Source organism: Globicephala melas, chromosome 9, assembly GCF_963455315.2.
Source record: "Globicephala melas chromosome 9, mGloMel1.2, whole genome shotgun sequence".
In the NCBI taxonomy this organism is placed as follows: domain Eukaryota; kingdom Metazoa; phylum Chordata; class Mammalia; order Artiodactyla; family Delphinidae; genus Globicephala; species Globicephala melas.
Genome location: NC_083322.1, coordinates 69,379,585 through 69,393,919, shown reverse-complemented (window position 1 = coordinate 69,393,919; position 14,335 = coordinate 69,379,585). Strand labels below are relative to the sequence as shown.

General features: G+C 34.6%; 1 protein-coding gene across 2 annotated transcripts in view; it reads right to left on the bottom strand.

Annotated features, from left to right (window-relative positions):
* The window catches only part of AHR (aryl hydrocarbon receptor), a 50,135-nt gene that overhangs the window by 14,568 nt on the left and 21,232 nt on the right, over positions 1–14,335 (bottom strand). For both annotated transcript variants that reach the window (XR_009565106.2, XM_030857134.3), the window contains exons 3-4: positions 8,472–8,575; positions 1,338–1,427 (exon numbers count right to left, since the gene is read on the bottom strand). Coding sequence is in view for 1 of the 2 variants with exons in the window: in XM_030857134.3 (XP_030712994.2) it covers positions 1,338–1,427; positions 8,472–8,575 (194 nt within the window). In the remaining variant the exon portion in view is untranslated. The remainder of the gene's footprint in view (positions 1–1,337; positions 1,428–8,471; positions 8,576–14,335) is intronic.

Here is a 14,335-nt window from a genome sequence, read left to right as displayed (position 1 = left end):
AGATATGAATGTTTTCTTAAAGAATATCCAGGTTATATGCATATATGAAGAAAAAACAGATTGGGAAACAGCTAATCTTTCTGATTTCTTAACTGTTATGAATCACATCAAATGATAACTAAACTAGTTATGTAATTAAGTTGCAAACAGGCTTTTCCATGGACATTAGTATATTTTCTTTAAAATCCAAAAATACTTAAGTTAGGCTTTGTGTCAGTAGCCAGATTCCACCACTTTAGCTATCTGGACTTAAATCTTCCTACGAACTTTATCTTCTAGCATGAAGTCATCTCTATGCCATCCATTACACAATGCCAGAGTTATCTTCTGAAGTATAGATTGGAGCATACACGTTCCCCTTAACAAAAACATTTAGTGGCTTCTGTAGTGTGTATGACATAATTTAAGCTTCAGTCTATATAACAGTGCAGACGGGGCCATTCAACCATCAGTCTTGGCATCACCTGGGAGCTTGTTAGAAATGAAATACATGGGCCCCACTCTGACGTACTGAATCAGATTATATGGGAAGGAGGCCCATCAATGTTATGACAGCTTATGAAGATCTTCAGGTGATTCTTATGCACATTAGAATTTAAGAACTACTGATACATAAGAGTAGTTAGCATTCAAGTGTACTTACAAACTTCTCAAATCATATTGGATGTTCTTGCCCCTCAAATATGCTGAATGCCTTATTACTCCATTTATTCACTAGACACTCAGTAACATTAAACCAAACACGCTCACCTCCTTCAAGGCCTGCCAACCTACTGTCTACATTACGTCTAGCTTTTCTTCTCTGTGTTCCCTCCACAATGGTCCACCCATCCGGAACCTACACTTTCTTTAGGTTAGCTTAAATACCATTTCCTTCAGGAAAGCTTCCATAATCCATACAAGTCGGAATTAAAGGGAGAAGCCATAGTATTTTGCTCATACCTTTACATATCACCTCATTCATTTCATAGTTGTCATATACCTTCCAGTATCCATAACTAATTTGATGGTAAATATTCTCTTGTCTGGCCCTGTCCAAACACTATCTGCCCCTTACCCTAAAGTTTCGTATATATATGAGTTCTTTATAAGTGGAAGAAGAAACACAAAATCCATGAATCACATATACCCTTAAGGAAATTATAATGCAGTAGATTTTTAAAAGTATAAAAATATATTAGCTGCAAACATATACTTTTTTATTCTATAGCATATGTATTTTAATTACATTTTATATATACAAACTATCACTTGTGTCCCTAAGTATAAGATAAATTAAATGTAGAAAATTAATTTTCCAAAAAATTTTTTTAATGACCTAAGAAAAATATATTTACCTGCTGAAACCCCAGGTAATCTTGTATAGTAGAAGAAGCATAAAAGACCAAAGCATCTGTAGTGACAACCAGTACAAAGCCATTCAGTGCCTACAAGGAAAAAAGTTACAAGATTAGTGATGTGACTAAATAAAAATATTATCATCCATAAATACTGACTTCAGTTAAGGCTGTTACTTTTATTGATGAAAAAATCTTTAAAATGGTTAATATTATCACACTCCACAAATGCAGAAACACCACATACCCCAGTAGTGAGAAGAATCTATTCACACCTTTTGATTCTGCCAAAGAAAAGCTTAGAAGTAATTTAATACTCAATCACAATAACTTTAATATTTATTTCTTCTTCTTCCTCATGCTTTAGATTTTGTTTTAAATATACTGTACATGTTTTTTAAATATAATTGTATACACATCATTTACTGTAATCTGTCACACTGCTTTTAAAGGAAGATAGTGTGTAAAGATGTTTATTAGAACCGTAAAAAAATTTGATAGAAGAAAAGCTCTGTGCAAAGATAGTTTAAGCACTGACACAGTTTGAAATGTGGATGCTCTCAAAGTATTATAAAACTTTTAAAAACTTTTTATTAGAAAAGGAATACACAAATGGACTCTACATAAAATACACATGTAGAACGAATACATGTTAAGACAAGTACACAGCAAATATAGTCCATTTAAATTTAATATAATTACTAATATATTTAGGTTTAAAGCTATCATTTTATAGATGTTATTTTTATCTGTTCCACTTATACTATGCTGCTTTTTTCTTTCCATTTTGCCTGCTTTGGGCCAATTATTTTTTATTACTCCTTCTTTCTTTTAGTTTAGAAGTTATCCTCTCTTTTTCTATTCTTTTAGTGGTGGTTCAAGTCCAACGTTAACATCCTTATAGTCTAAGGTAATAAAAGTATTTAGATCAACTTAAACATTAATCGTGATCACATATTTTAATTCTAAAGCCCTCCTTATTTCCTGCTTGAGTTTAATTCAGTACTTGTTTTACTCTATGCTATGTGATCATTGTTAAACCCTCCTGAGACACTCTTCTTCATGTAAAATGAGACGTGGAATGGTTTAGTTTAAGAACCACACAGTTTGGAGTCAGAATTTGGACTGGATTCTTCTGTTTCTTACTAACTGTGTGGTTTTATTAAGTTATTTACCCCTTTAAGCTTTAGTGTCATTGTTTGAAAAACAGGCACTGTACAGTGCCTGGTACAGAGCTGGCGCTCAATTCACGTAAGGCACCATTACTATAATATGAGGTTGTGGAAATGAGCAGATAAAGATTTACATGATCATGCTTTGTGAACTATAGAGAGATACATAAACGACAGCAAGTAGTTCATTCAACACTTAATGAAATATTGCATACCAAAGAGGATGCATGCTAAGTACTGAGATTCAAAACTGAAGAAGGTACTGCGCCTGTGCTTATGATGCTCACACAGTCTTGTGGATACCCTCAGTGTTAGAAGAGGTAAAAGAAATATGGTGACTGTCTTCCTTTTCCCTCAAAGTCCTTTCACCTTCAAGATCCCTGGGCTATAATATACTTCTGAGAACTTAATTATGCAGACAACAAACAGCACCTACTATTTAACAGCCACTCTTCTAAATGCTTTTTTTTTTAACGTATTCAAGTACTTTAATTCCCTCAGCAATCCACTGAAGTAGGTGTCATATTCCAGTTTTTAAATCGAGGAAACTGAGGTAAAGAGCTGCACAGTAACTTGCCCACGGCCATACAGCTAGGAAAAGGCTGAGCCAGAAGGTAAACTTTGTCTAGCTCTAAAGCCTGCACACTTAACATTATATCACGATCTACTGCTTTTAAGTGTTACTGATCACCAACTGTTGCATGCCTATAACTCATGTAATCACAACTGGGATCTAAGATCCTTGACTTTAGATATTATGCCTTATAAAACCTGGCAATTTCCCCAGGATGAAAAATGGCGAAGGCACCCACCAAGAACTTAAATGTTTAATGATTAACACCCCCCAAATTGAGTATTCTTAAGTTTTAGCTGGCAGTAATAGTATATATCCATTACTGCATTTTTTTATCTTGCAGATGTCTTCCTTCTAGAAAATAGTATCCATTGATCATATGCATATTATTTTGTAGAATATGTTTTTCGAACAGTGGAACGAATTTAGTACTGTACAATAAGCTCATTAGTGCATGCCAGGTGACACAAAGATAATTTAGGGTATGACAGATAAGCACTTTTAGACAAACGTTAATTGTCAGAAATAAAACAAAAAGCCTCTTAAAAGAATATATACATACCAATCTTAAAAGAATATATACATACCAATTATATGGATATTAAATGATCTTAAATACCATGTGGAGCAAGGTTATTACTTGTGCTGAATTATTTATCTTAGTAAACTAAAAGAAGGAATTAATTTGGTAATTACATATTAATAAAAGAGATTATTATTCTTTGGTCTAAGTCACAACTATCTCTCTATCTGAAAATCATGTTGAGCTTCACTTACTATTTAATAAGAGAAATAAACTGCAATTAGTACTGTTATTTATAATTTCAACTGCTGTTATCTCAAAAATGAAGCTACAGATTTTAATAAGCACAGTATTAAGTAGCAATGGATAGAACATATTTAAATATAAGAAAATAAACAAGTAAAGCAAATAACAGATAATGAAATGATACAAAAAGTTATTTTATTGTTTTATTTTTATTCCTCATAAAACAGTAACAAATTTAAGCTAATCAAGAAAATAAATATTTTAAACTTTCATTAAACATCTTGTAACATTTTCTTCACGTGCCTCCTTTGTTAAAACCAAAGGAAAAGATTTCGTTTCAAAAGTTTCAAGCCAAATGGTATACTGTACCTCTGGAAACATCCTCTGCCTCTAAGTGATAACTAGGGGATAACCACACGTTGGAAATATAAAGTAAGATACCATCATGGCAACTGTGTATAATGAAAGATGCCATTTTCACATATCTACAATGTGTTCATCTGCTCCATAAGTGATAAGAGGTATGGCCCTAAGCAAATTGTATAGTGTCTGATGCTTCCTACTAGAGAGGAAGCATCACATACTATACAAATGGCATCCAACAGAATTAATGACAAGACCACTTATTTTAAATACCTAAATATTTCCAATCTTCAGAAAATTAAAAAGGTAACACTAGTTTTGCAACAGTATATTTTTATTCTGGGTCCTTGACATAGGATATGTTTACAATTTGTCTAAACATTCTAGGGGAAAAATAAAAATCATGGGCCCAGATATCACTGATGAACATAGATGTGAAAATCCTCAACAAAATACTAGCAAACAGAATCCAACAGCACATTAAAAGGGTCATATACTATGATCAAGTGGGATTTATCCCAGGAATGCAAGGATTCTTCAGTATATGCAAATCAATGAATGTGATAAACCATATTAACAAACTGAAGGATAAAAACCATATGATCATCTCAATAGATGCAGAAAAAGCTTTCGACAAAATTCAACACCATTTATGATAAAAACCCTCCAGAAAGTAGGCACAGGAGGAACTTACCTCAACATAATAAAGGCCATATATGACAAACCCACAGCCAACATCGTTCTCAATGCTGAAAAGCTGAAAGCATTTCCACTAAGATCAGGAACAAGACAAGGCTGCCCACTCTCACCACTCTTATTCAACACAGTTTTGGAAGGTTTAGCCACAGAAATCAGACAAGAAAAAGAAATATAAAAGGAATCCCAATCGGAAAAGAAGAAGTAAAACTGTCACTGTTTGCAGATGACATGATACTATACATAGAAAATCCTAATGATGCTACCAGAAAACTGCTAGAGCTAATCAATGAATTTGGTAAAACAGCAGGATACAAAATTAATGCACAGAAATCTCTTGCATTCCTATACACTAATTGTGAAAAATCTGAAAGAGAAATTAAGGAAACACTCCCATTTACCACTGCAACAAAAAGAATAAAATACCTAGGAATAAACCTACCTAAGGAGACAAAGGACCTGTATGCAGAAAACTATAAGATACTGATGAAAGAAATTAAAAATGATACAAACAGATGGAGAGATATACCATGTGCTTGGATTGGAAGAATCAACATTGTGAAAATGACTATACTATACTATGCAAAGCAATCTACAGATTCAATGCAATTCCTATCAAACTACCAACAGCATTTTTCACAGAACTAGAACAAAAAATTTCACAATTTGTATGGAAACACAAAAGACCCCAAATAGCCAAAGCAATATTGAGAAAGAAAAATGGAGCTGGAGGAATCAGGCTCCCAGACTTCAGACTATATTACAAAGCTACAGTCATCAAGACAGTACGGTACTGGCACAAAAACAGAAATATAGATCAATGGAACAGGATAGAAAGCCCAGAAATAAACCCACGTACATATGGTCACCTTATTTTTGATAAAGGTGGCAAGAATATACAGTAGAGAAAAGACAGCCTCTTCAATAAGTGGTGCTGGGAAAACTGGACAGCTACATGTAAAAGGATGAAATTAGTACACTCCCTAACACCATGCACAAAAATAAATTCAAAATGGATTAAAGTCCTAACTGTAAGGCCAGACACTATAAAACTCTTAGAGGAAAACATAGGCAGAACACTCTATGACATAAATCACAGCAAGATCCTTTTTGACCCACCTGCTAGAGAAATGGAAATAAAAAACAAAAATAAACAAATGGGACCTAATGAAACTTAAAGCTTTTGCACAGCAAAGGAAACCATAAACAAGACGAAAAGACACCCTCAGAATGGTAGAAAATACTTGCAAACGAAGCAACTGACAAAGGATTAATCTCCAAAATTAACAAGCAGCTCATGCAGCTCAGTATCAAAAAGAACAAACAACCCAATCCAAAAATGGGCAGAAGACCTAAATAGACATTTCTCCGAAGAATATATACAGAATGCCAACAAACACATGAAAGGATGCTCAACGTCACTAATCGTTAGAGAAATGCAAATCAAAACTACAATGAGGTATCACCTCACACCAGTCAGAATGGCCATCATCAAAAACCTACAAACAATAAATGCTGGAGAGGGTGTGGAGAAAAGGGAACCCTCTTGCACTGTTGGTGGGAATGTAAATTGATACAGCCACTATGGAGAACAGTATGGAGGTTCCTTAGAAAACTAAAAATAGAACTACTATACGACCCAGCAGTCCCACTCCTGGGCATATACCCTGAGAAAACTATAATTCAAAAAGAGTCATGTACCACAATGTTCACTGCAGCACTATTTTCAATAGCCAGGAGATGGAAGCAAACGAAGTGTCCATCAACAGACGAATGGATAAAGAACATGTGGCATATATATACAATGGAATATTACTCAGCCATAAAAAGAAACGAAATTGAGTTATTTCCAGTGAGCTGGATGGACCTAGAGACTGTCATACAGAGTGAAGTAAGTCAGAAAGAGGAAAACAAATATCGTATGCTAACACATATATATGGAATCTAAAAAGAAAAAAAAATGGCTCTGAAGAACACAGGGGCAGGACAGGAATAAAGACACAGACGTAGAGAACGGACTTGAGGACACAGGGAGGGGAAAGGGTAAGCCGGGATGAAGTGAGAGTGGCATGGACATATATACACTACCAAATGTAAAATAGATAGCTAGTGGAAAGCAGCTGCATAGCACAGGGAGATCAGCTCGGTGCTTTGTGACCATCTAGAGTTGTGGAATAGGGAGGGAGACGCACGGAGGAGGGGATATGGGGATATATGTATACGTATAGCTGATTCACGTTGTTATACAGCGGGAACTAACACACCATTGTAAAGCAATTATACTCCAATAAAGATGTTAAAAAATAATCACTGGCCCATAATTTAAAGCAGTTTAACAAGTGTTAAGCACGCCACATTTGTCTATTTTCACTTGAGATAAAGAACTTCCTTATTACTTTACTACATAAACTAAGATGCATGTTTAATCACATTCAGCAGCAATTATTAGAATGCTTCCTGTGACCTGAAAAAGGGGTCTTTACGTTTCAGCTAATATACATAAAAATCCTCAGCTAGAGGCAGGAGGAGGACAACTCACGGTTGAATATATTTAATTTTTTCTAACATAATGGAAGCAAAAGTTAATTTTCGGTATCAGGGATATGAACACAATTACAAAATTATAATAAAATCTTATAAATTGTTAGGTTACACTTAAGCATTTACTGAATGAATGGAGTTACTGAAACTTATGGCTACTTTTTGTCACAATGACAAATTAAGTTCTCCACACAGTTCACTGGGTAGAATTGAAAATTATTATGTAATAGTAGTAGCGCAGATTATAGCACACATCTTTTCTGTTTTATTTTATTTAACTAGTTTTTTTTTTACCATTTTTTTAATTGAAGTATAGTTAATTTACAGTGTTGAGAGTTAGTTTCAGGTGTACCACAAAGTGATGTAGTTATACATATATATATATTCTTTATAGCACACATCTTCATTCTATCTTTCTTTAATAAGATAAATACCTGAGAATTTTAACTGAGAATCGAGCATTGTATCAGATCCAAAAGAAAGAAAAATTGGAAAAGATTTAAAATACTTTTATAGACAAATCTACTAGAAACTCTCCAAGTTCTAGCGCATGACAATAGGGCTGACGGTTGTTGAAAAAAATCTGTAGCAAGGTGATAAGTCACACACAGCTGCTAAAAGAAAATATAATTATAAGAACACATTGAAAAAAATAAAGTTCAGGTTAAGAACAATTTCAAACTATTTAACAAATACAATTATTTTAATGGAGCTATATTCCTCAAAACATATACATAAATCCAGTGTCTTAAATGAGAACCTTTAAAATAATCTAGGAGTTCTTGCTATTTAAAGAAATGCAACATGGAAAGTGATAACTAGACTTCTAATAAATATGCTTCATAAAATTCCATTTTTTCATGTACAATACTAACATTATACCGCTATTGTACTTCAGATGAAAGTGGTATGAAACGCTGGGTGAGTCCTAAATAAACTGGGGATAATTAAAAGGCTGTTAATTAATTCTCCATTTATAACTGTCCTAATGAAAACGAACTATATTTACTACAATTTACCTGCAGTAAGAATTCTCCTTCCTGCAAGTTCAGGCCTTCTCTGAATTTTGTTCTACAGTTGTCCTGGACTCCATTTCTGTCAGCTGGGGTGGACTTTAATGCAACTATGAAAAAAAGGGAAAAACAATGATATAGTATAGGTGGTTTTTAAAATAAGCAGTTTCAAAGAGCTATAATAAAAAACCTCTGTACACCAAACACAGAGATAATTTGAAAAATTGGTATCTACTGGTACTACAGTAACTAAGTGAACAATCCTTTGCCAATGGGTGGTTTCCAGTCAGCTGACAGATTCTGGTGTTTTTTTTTTTTTTTGGCTGCTTTGGGTCTTCATTGCTGCGAGGGCTTTCTTTAGTTGTGGCGAGCGGGGGCTACTCTTCGTTGGTGTGCGGGCTTCTCATTGAGGTGGTTTCTCTTGTTGCTAAGCATGGGATCTAAGCGCGGGCTTCAGTAGTTGTGGCTCGCAGGCTCTAGGGTGCAGGCTCAGTAGTTGTGGCGCACAGGCTTAGTTGCTCCGCAGCATATGGGATCTTCCCGGACCAGAGATGGAACCCGTGTCCCCTGCGTTGGCAGGCAGATTCTTAACCACTGCTCCACCAGGGAAGTCCCTGACAGATTCTTAAAGATAATTTTTGATGAGTTCACTATATGATTTTTGGCATATTACTTAAGGAGTTTCAAAGAATTGCCACGACATTGCTATAAACACTCCTGCAGTTCTTATCTATTTAGGAGAATAAGGTTCCTCACAACCTAACCTATAAAAATATTTTTAGTATGTCTCTACATATTTATCTTAACATCTGTGAACTACTGGGTGGTGAGAAGAATCAACCAAATGCCTTATTAAGAAATATATGTCCATTGAGGTTAGGATCCTCTTGTCTAGTTTTAAGGTAAAAAAACTGTTAGTAGTATTATTAAGTTCATATTAAATTTATAGGTCAATTCATGGAGAATTAATGTCTTTATGATGTTGAATCAATCTGAGAACATGTATGTTTTCCCATTTGTTCAAGTCTGTATTTTTTGTCCCACTAGAATGTTTTGAAGTTTTCCACAAAAAAGTATTTTTATGTCTATTCCTAGGTACTACTACACCTTGTAATGTGGCTTCTCTTTCATTATCATCTTCTAGTTGCTTATGGATTGCATATGTGAACGGGAGTCTGACAGGATGGTGGGATGCTTACTATAGAGGGTACCACGCAGTAATGCTGCATCTCCCCACCTTCCCATCTCTCTCCACATCGTGTGTGTGTGCATGCATTTATAGTCTGGGAGGCAGCACAGCTGAATAGAAATAATAATTGTTACCATTTACTTATTTAGCATTTTTCCAAGCACTCTCAAATGTCTTCTCAGTTAAAACATGTGGATGGACATTGGTATCTGACAGAGCTGAGTTCAAATCTCAGCTCTGCCTTTTCCTAAATGTGTGAGCTTTCTGAGCCTGTCTCCTAATATGTAAAGTGGTAATTGAAAAAGCAAACAAACAAACAAAAACACCCTGCAGGGCCGTTGTGAAGAATAATTAGAATATATGTGAAGTTCCTGACGTAGAGCAGCTCAATATTAGTTGGTAGCTTTAATTATTAGCAGTATTTCCCAAAGCTCATAGATTGCCCTGTTATAAAGTTGAAACTTGTAGACACACTATTACACCATCTTTCTATTTTTCTGATCTTTTTTTAACCTGTGATATTTAAAATAAGAGAAACCATTAAGCCAAACCAACTGTGACGTTCCTTTTAAGATTTCTTATTTCATTGGATTTTTAAGCGCTAAGGATAATCTGGCTCAGTGATAAGCTGGAGATATATTAATAACCAGATTGTTCTCTCAGTTTGAGCAAAGCATCACATATAAAACATTTTCATGTGTGAAGCATATTTTCTGGTAAACCAGCAGTGCATGTGTCACACTGGACTCTTATGCCAAGTCCTTGCCTTTGCAGAACTTGAAGCATATCTCTTTGAAAGAAGAAGCCAAAAACCTGGCCTCTGAATATAACAATTCCAAAAGGCCACAGAACAGATTTCTTTAGGCCCAAATACAGTTTGAGGTAAACTAACTGATCTAACAGTTAACCAAGACCAAAGGAAAGGCTTAATCTTTTCTCGTTGAAAGGTAAAGGACAGATTTGTTGTTCCTTGCTTTCCAGTGGCCACATTTGCTTGAACGCATTAAAACCTCACAATGTAAGGGTTAACTACACTCTCCTACTTTTCCAAAAGCTCCAGTACGAGGCACAATTTAAGAGTTATACCAAATATCAATAAGATTTGCTATTAGAAAGAAAACAACAAAACCCAAACCCCGACATTATGAAAGAAAGAAAACAAAACCCAAACCCCGACATTATGAAAGAAGCAAAGTCATCCTAAAAATGGATAGATATTGTGTCAAATTTACAATGCCTAAATTTTCTTATTAGGAATCTTTTAAAGTTAACTTTTAATCAGTGGAATGATGTCAGTTCCCACTAGAGTTATTGGACCACTGAGAAGCTGAATAAGAAATGAAAGAGGCCATTCATCTCAGTAACTTACAATTTGTTTCTGGTCTTGTATTGGGGATATTAGCCAATGTAATTAGACATTAGACAGACTCTGCCTTTAAGTAGGGCATATAAGCTATGGAAATGAAGAACTAGAAAAGAATGTCAAAAATATTGGTAAAGAATGTCAAAAACATTAAGTACCAGGATGGAATTTAATTAAAGTATCAGAGGAACTTGAAAAAGAATAAATTCTTTCTAAACAACAATGCTTACAATTCTAAATGTTAGAGGGACAATGTTTAATACGTATGTATAACTACTGCTTAAGTAGGAAAAGTGGTAAATGCATTTGGGGGAAGGACCACTGGAGGGTTCTTCCAAAAACAAGCAAACAAGTATTTCTGTTGCTCTCTTGTTTAAGGCTAATAATTAATCAGTTAAGAATTCAAGTAAATATTGTGCGAAGATGAGTCGAGGAAGGGTGCACTTCCTTCCCATTCTCATCTAAAAAATACTAATATGACTTTTTAGAAAACTTATTTTATGTCCTAGCCACCTGACCCAAACTATGTAATTTTTCCCTTTCCATGAAGTTTGTCCTCTACTTCTTGATCTCATACCTACCACCTCTCCCTTCTTAAAGTTACTGGAAGATGTATTAATTAATACTACTCACTTTCACATATACATTTCTTGCCCTGGTCAGAAAGCAATAAAAGAGTAAGAAGATGATGTGGGGATATGACTTCCTACCATCTGAGTGGCCTTAAATAATTTCCTTCATAATAATATGTGATACTTAGAGCCCACACTGTATGCCAGGCAGTCTCCATGTATTACGTCTTGTTTATTTAATCTTCATAAGAGTTCTATGGAACTGGCCTTACTGTCCTTTCAGTAGATTAGGAAACTGAGACTTAAGGAGGTTAGGAAACTTTCCCAAGGTTCTAGCTTTAAGTGGTAGAGCCTAGATAAGAACCCAGGTAGCCTAATCCTAATTGCATGAGCTATTATTAATCACCTACCAGACTTCTCTCCCATGCTAACCACCTTTGACCTTTAGTTTCCTCATCTTTAAATTAGGACAGTGATACCTCTGGAGACAAATTCTTGTGAGAGCTAAAATAACATGTAGAGTACCTGGGTTAATGCCTGAATCTATAACTGACAGTCAAGGATGGAGAAAATGGGCTATATGCTGAGTTTACACACCCTCAAACCATTATGGAAGCTGACACTAAAAGTTGCAAACTAGGGATAATTGAGTGTTTTCTCATCTCTAAACAGGGAGCATTAAAGAGTGTCTAACAGGACTGCTATGATGACTGTGCAACATAAATCTGAAGGTACTTCAAACATGTAAATTGTTATAAAAATTATATGCATCATCAGATACAGAAGACACTTTAATCATTACACCCCTGGAATTAAATACATGGCAGTTCATAGAAACAAAATATAATATCTGAAAATAAGTCATAAGCCAGTTCTGCTACTCGAGAAACACTGGCCGTACTGAAGAGACATTTGTTAAAATCCTCCCCACATGTGCAAAGTGTAAGGCTTACACCTTCCAAAGTGTAAGGCTCTGACTTTCAGCATTCAGCGGAATATTAAGATAATAAACCATCAAAATATTTCAACTATTTGTTCTTTGAGAGATCAATGATGCAATTAAACAAGAATTTAATTGATAATGGAATTTAGAGTGTAAATATATCACAGCATTATCAGATTATAATATTACCCATATAATTATTACCAACTGATTCAAGTCTTTTTCCCACATGCATTTAATCATATCCGTGTTTCCTAATACGGCACTTTCCTTCCTTATACATCTAAGCTCAGATTTCCATTTCTCCCTACAAGCCAAATATTTCCTCTTCAAAAAACATGCTCTGAATTTCTCAAGAGAGAAATTCACGGGGAACAAATATTGGCATGTGGTAAACTATACTTTGTATTTTGTTACTGTAGTTGGCATTTAAACAGAAAGATGACATGGTAAATGTCTTGCCAGGAAAAAGCATAAGGCTTTTTAATCTCTAATTGTTGACATAAATTCAATTTATTTTACAATAATGTTTATCATCCCCCTTTATTACTTCTGGTAGGAAAAGTTAAATTCCATTCCCACATTCGTATAAGCATAAAAGAGAGCAAAGCTATCACCTATTATGAAATTCAACCAACTGCATCTATAAATTAGAAAGGGTTAAGTAATGTAGTATTTCTTGAATATACGGAAAACATCCCCAGTCTAGTATGGATGAGTATTTACAAATAATTTCCAATCATATATAAGTGTACCTGAAGTGAGTTCCTTCTAGATCCTTTGAGGTAATAGATAGATATTTCACTTCAGTAACATCAAGTTTGTTTGTTTGTTTGGTAAATGAAGCATTGTCCTTTTGAGGGAAAGAAGGAAGAAACCGAAAATTTTTTTAAAAAACTATGTTATATTCTAAGTTTTCAGGAGACAAAGATTAGGTGTACACAGTTCAGTGCTTTCTGATGATATTCACAGATTTTTTTCTGCCTAGAAGTTTCTACTCACCAAGGCAGAAAAAAAGTAAATTCGGGTTTTAAAAAGGCACATGTTAGTTTATATCTTTATGAATGAATGTAGGTTGCATAACTGGCAGTTACTGTCTTTTTAGCAAATCTAAAGAAACACATCATTCTAAAGCTGCAAAAATCCTTAAAAGTTAGATCTATTCTCACTCTCGATTAAGTGGAAACTAACTTCCAAAGATGTTACTCAACATTTTTCCAGTTTTACGTTTAGTTACATGCAATTCTACTGTAACGATATGTTAGGTCTCTGAATTAATGAAACCAACTAGAGCAATTAATTTACCTTTTCAGTGGGGAATGAGTTGCATTTAGCTTTCCACATAAACAAGAGTGGAATTAAAACTGCATTCTAAGTAGGAAAATTTAATCAGCCAGAGCAGTGATTCTCAAACTTTCATAGACATTAGAATCATCTGGAAGGCTACTGAAACACATTGCTGGACTCCACCCTCTAGAATTTCTGACTCAGTAGGTCTAGGATGGGGCCCCACAGTCTGCATTACTAACAAGTTCCCAAGTGATGCTGAGGGGCAGGTATCACATTTTGAGAACTAGTGACTTAGAAAATCAGGATTTAGGAAATAACTCACAAATGTTCTGGATCTCATTCCTTCATACTTTCGAAAATTATCTTTCCTCTGCTTAAAGAGTTCATTATTAATATGTCTTCAGGAGGTAATTCTAATCCCAATTTTATACAGATGAAAGTAGAACCACATAATTTACTACTGAAACACAGGGCAATAACAAAAAATTCTGTATGTACAGTTGACTTGTGAAA